This window comes from Penaeus monodon, chromosome 35 (genome assembly GCF_015228065.2).
Source record: "Penaeus monodon isolate SGIC_2016 chromosome 35, NSTDA_Pmon_1, whole genome shotgun sequence".
Lineage (NCBI taxonomy): Eukaryota > Metazoa > Arthropoda > Malacostraca > Decapoda > Penaeidae > Penaeus > Penaeus monodon.
This window is the reverse complement of record NC_051420.1, coordinates 7,394,420-7,396,919: the sequence shown is the minus strand read 5'-3', so window position 1 is coordinate 7,396,919 and position 2,500 is coordinate 7,394,420. Positions and strand designations below refer to the sequence as shown.

Sequence of the window (2,500 nt, the reverse complement as noted above, 5' to 3'; positions counted from 1 at the left end):
ATGTATTTCTATTGCATTCGTTTGTATTTCATATTCCATTTATAATTCCTGTATCACTAGTATAGATATGATTTTTTCTTTACCTTCCTCTGTAATACAGTTGGACGATCCTTCCCTTCACACACACAAAAAAAAAAAATGCAGATAATCCTTTCAAACTCATATGACTTTTACATAAAACCCTTTCATCTTAAAATAATTCATGTAAGCATATTTCTTCCTGTGAGATTTGTTCCTGTTAGCCAGACTGATATTTGTAAGAACATGTTTCTATCATACATATTTATTTGTATTTGTATAGCCATATCTATATCTGTATATATTTATATATCTATATTTGATCTGTATATCTATAACTATGTATCTTTATATTTTGAAATAGCCATTCATTTTATCTATGCATTTTTAGATTTTTAACTATCTATTCATTTATCTATATCTATTATTCATTTTATCTATCTATCTATCTATCTATCTATGTATCTATCAATATAATATAAGTATCCAATGGGAAAGACGTCTGTAAATGTCAGACAGAAATAGAGAAAACAAAAAAGGTGTTGTTTCCAGCACTGGGAAAAAAAACAATCGATTCATAAATGTCTTTTCAAACGCACCACCACAGGTAGGAGACGGACGCCCTTCAGAGAATCTCCGCACGAAAACAGCCGGGTCCCCACCCCTCACAGGAGGGCGTGAGGGCGTGGTCGTCGCCAACACCTCGTGGGCGGCGGTGAGTCTGGCCAAGTGGAGTGACGGTGGGTGTCCTATTAGCCATTATAGCGTGGCTTATCGGCGCAGCAGCAGCACTACCTGGGTCGTAGGTAAGGCATTCTTTGTCTCGCTTCTTGGGGAGTTGTGGTCGTTTTAGTTAGGTGGTTTGTCTTGTTTCTATGTTGCTCTTTTCGTGATGTTTTCTGGTTGGCGTTGTTTTCGTAATGTTTTTATCATCCTACTTTCACATTATTATCATTATTATTTTATTTATTTATTTATTTATTTATTTATCTTGTATTCATATCCTTCATTTCTCTCTGTATTCATTATTCCTATTTCCTTCTATCTTATACATTCCTCTTTTCGTCCTGAATTGATTGTCCCATTTTCAGCCTGCATTTGTTTTTCCCCTCGTCCTGTATCCATTTATCTCCTTCAGTTGCCAACTAATCCTTAACTCAGGATACAATACTTAAACATTTACAGTTTCTGAGATATGGACTTTACCTTCTTACTACTCTCGTTCACACAGTATCTGAGGTGTACGATTTACCCTCTCGCCCATCCTCCCTTTCACACAGTATCTGAAACGCAGATTGAACTTCGTCTCTCCCGCCTCCCCCCCTTTTTTTACACAATATCTGAGACATGCAGTAGATTTAACCGCCGACTCTTTCACAAAATACCTAAAACATGCATTTAACCCCCCCTTACACGCATCCACACAGTAGCTGAATCATAGAATCACCAGTGCCTCACACCTCCTATCCCTTTTACACACCGCCTGGGAGACAACGAATCCCTCCCCTCATTCCTCTTAGCACATTTCATCCCACACCTCCTCTTCTCCCTTAACACATAGACCATAACCCTCCTCCTCTCCCTGTGTCTGAGACTTAAACCTTTCGCACTGCCTTCCTTTTCACATTATCTGACATACACACTTAACTTTCCTCCTCTCCCTAAAACAGACTTAACCCTAAAAACCGACTTTATTCTAAAACAGTCCTACACCGAAAACGGACTTAACCTCAAAACAAACTTAACTTAACCCTATCCAATCCCTTTCACCCACGATCTAAAACACTCACGCCCTCCCTCCCCTTTCTCTCTCCCACAGTATCTGAGACGGTGGACGGAAGTAGGCCTGTAGAATTAGGAGGCCTAAACCCTTCTACTGCCTACGTGGTGAGTGTGACCGCCCACAATTCTGCTGGGAGCACAGTGCAGGAGTACCCTTTCACCACAGCTGCACTCAACGGAGGTATGACAATGAGAGAGAACGTGAGCTGTGCTCTTTGTTTTGTTTTGATTCTGGTTTTTTATTGTGTTGTTAGTTATTTTGTTGGTTTGTTATTGTTTTAGTTTTTGGCAATTTTCTAACTTATCTTGTGACTTTTGTGACTAGGTTTTTTTGTTTTTTTTCTTAGTAGTATAATGATACTTATAGTACTTTTATTCCTATTGTTAAAATATCATTACTATATCATTATTATTGCTAATAGCACTCGTAAATGTGATCACAGCAAAATGTCGGTAGGTCGGTATTCCTATAATTATCCGTGGAAAATATATACTTACTTCCATACTGCTCTCTTTTGTTTTGATTGTAAGCTGAATATATCCATTTCGTATTAAAGCCATCCATTGTTGTTAAAGATGGTAATTCGTATAATGTTAAAATCATCTAGTGTTGCTAGAATTGTATTTAGTATAATGTTGTTGATAATAATAACTAGTATATGGTGTACTAGGAATAGATGGGGCCCAGATTTCTAGCCCC

The 2,500-nt window shown here is 37.8% G+C and overlaps 1 protein-coding gene across 1 annotated transcript in view; it reads left to right on the top strand.

Moving 5' to 3' along the window:
* LOC119595212 (Down syndrome cell adhesion molecule-like protein Dscam2) overlaps positions 1 to 2,500 on the top strand; it is a 65,055-nt gene that overhangs the window by 60,525 nt on the left and 2,030 nt on the right. The window contains 3 exon segments of the mRNA XM_037944379.1: positions 228 to 237; positions 534 to 824; positions 1,838 to 1,981. Of these exon segments, the coding sequence (XP_037800307.1) occupies positions 228 to 237; positions 534 to 824; positions 1,838 to 1,981 (445 nt within the window).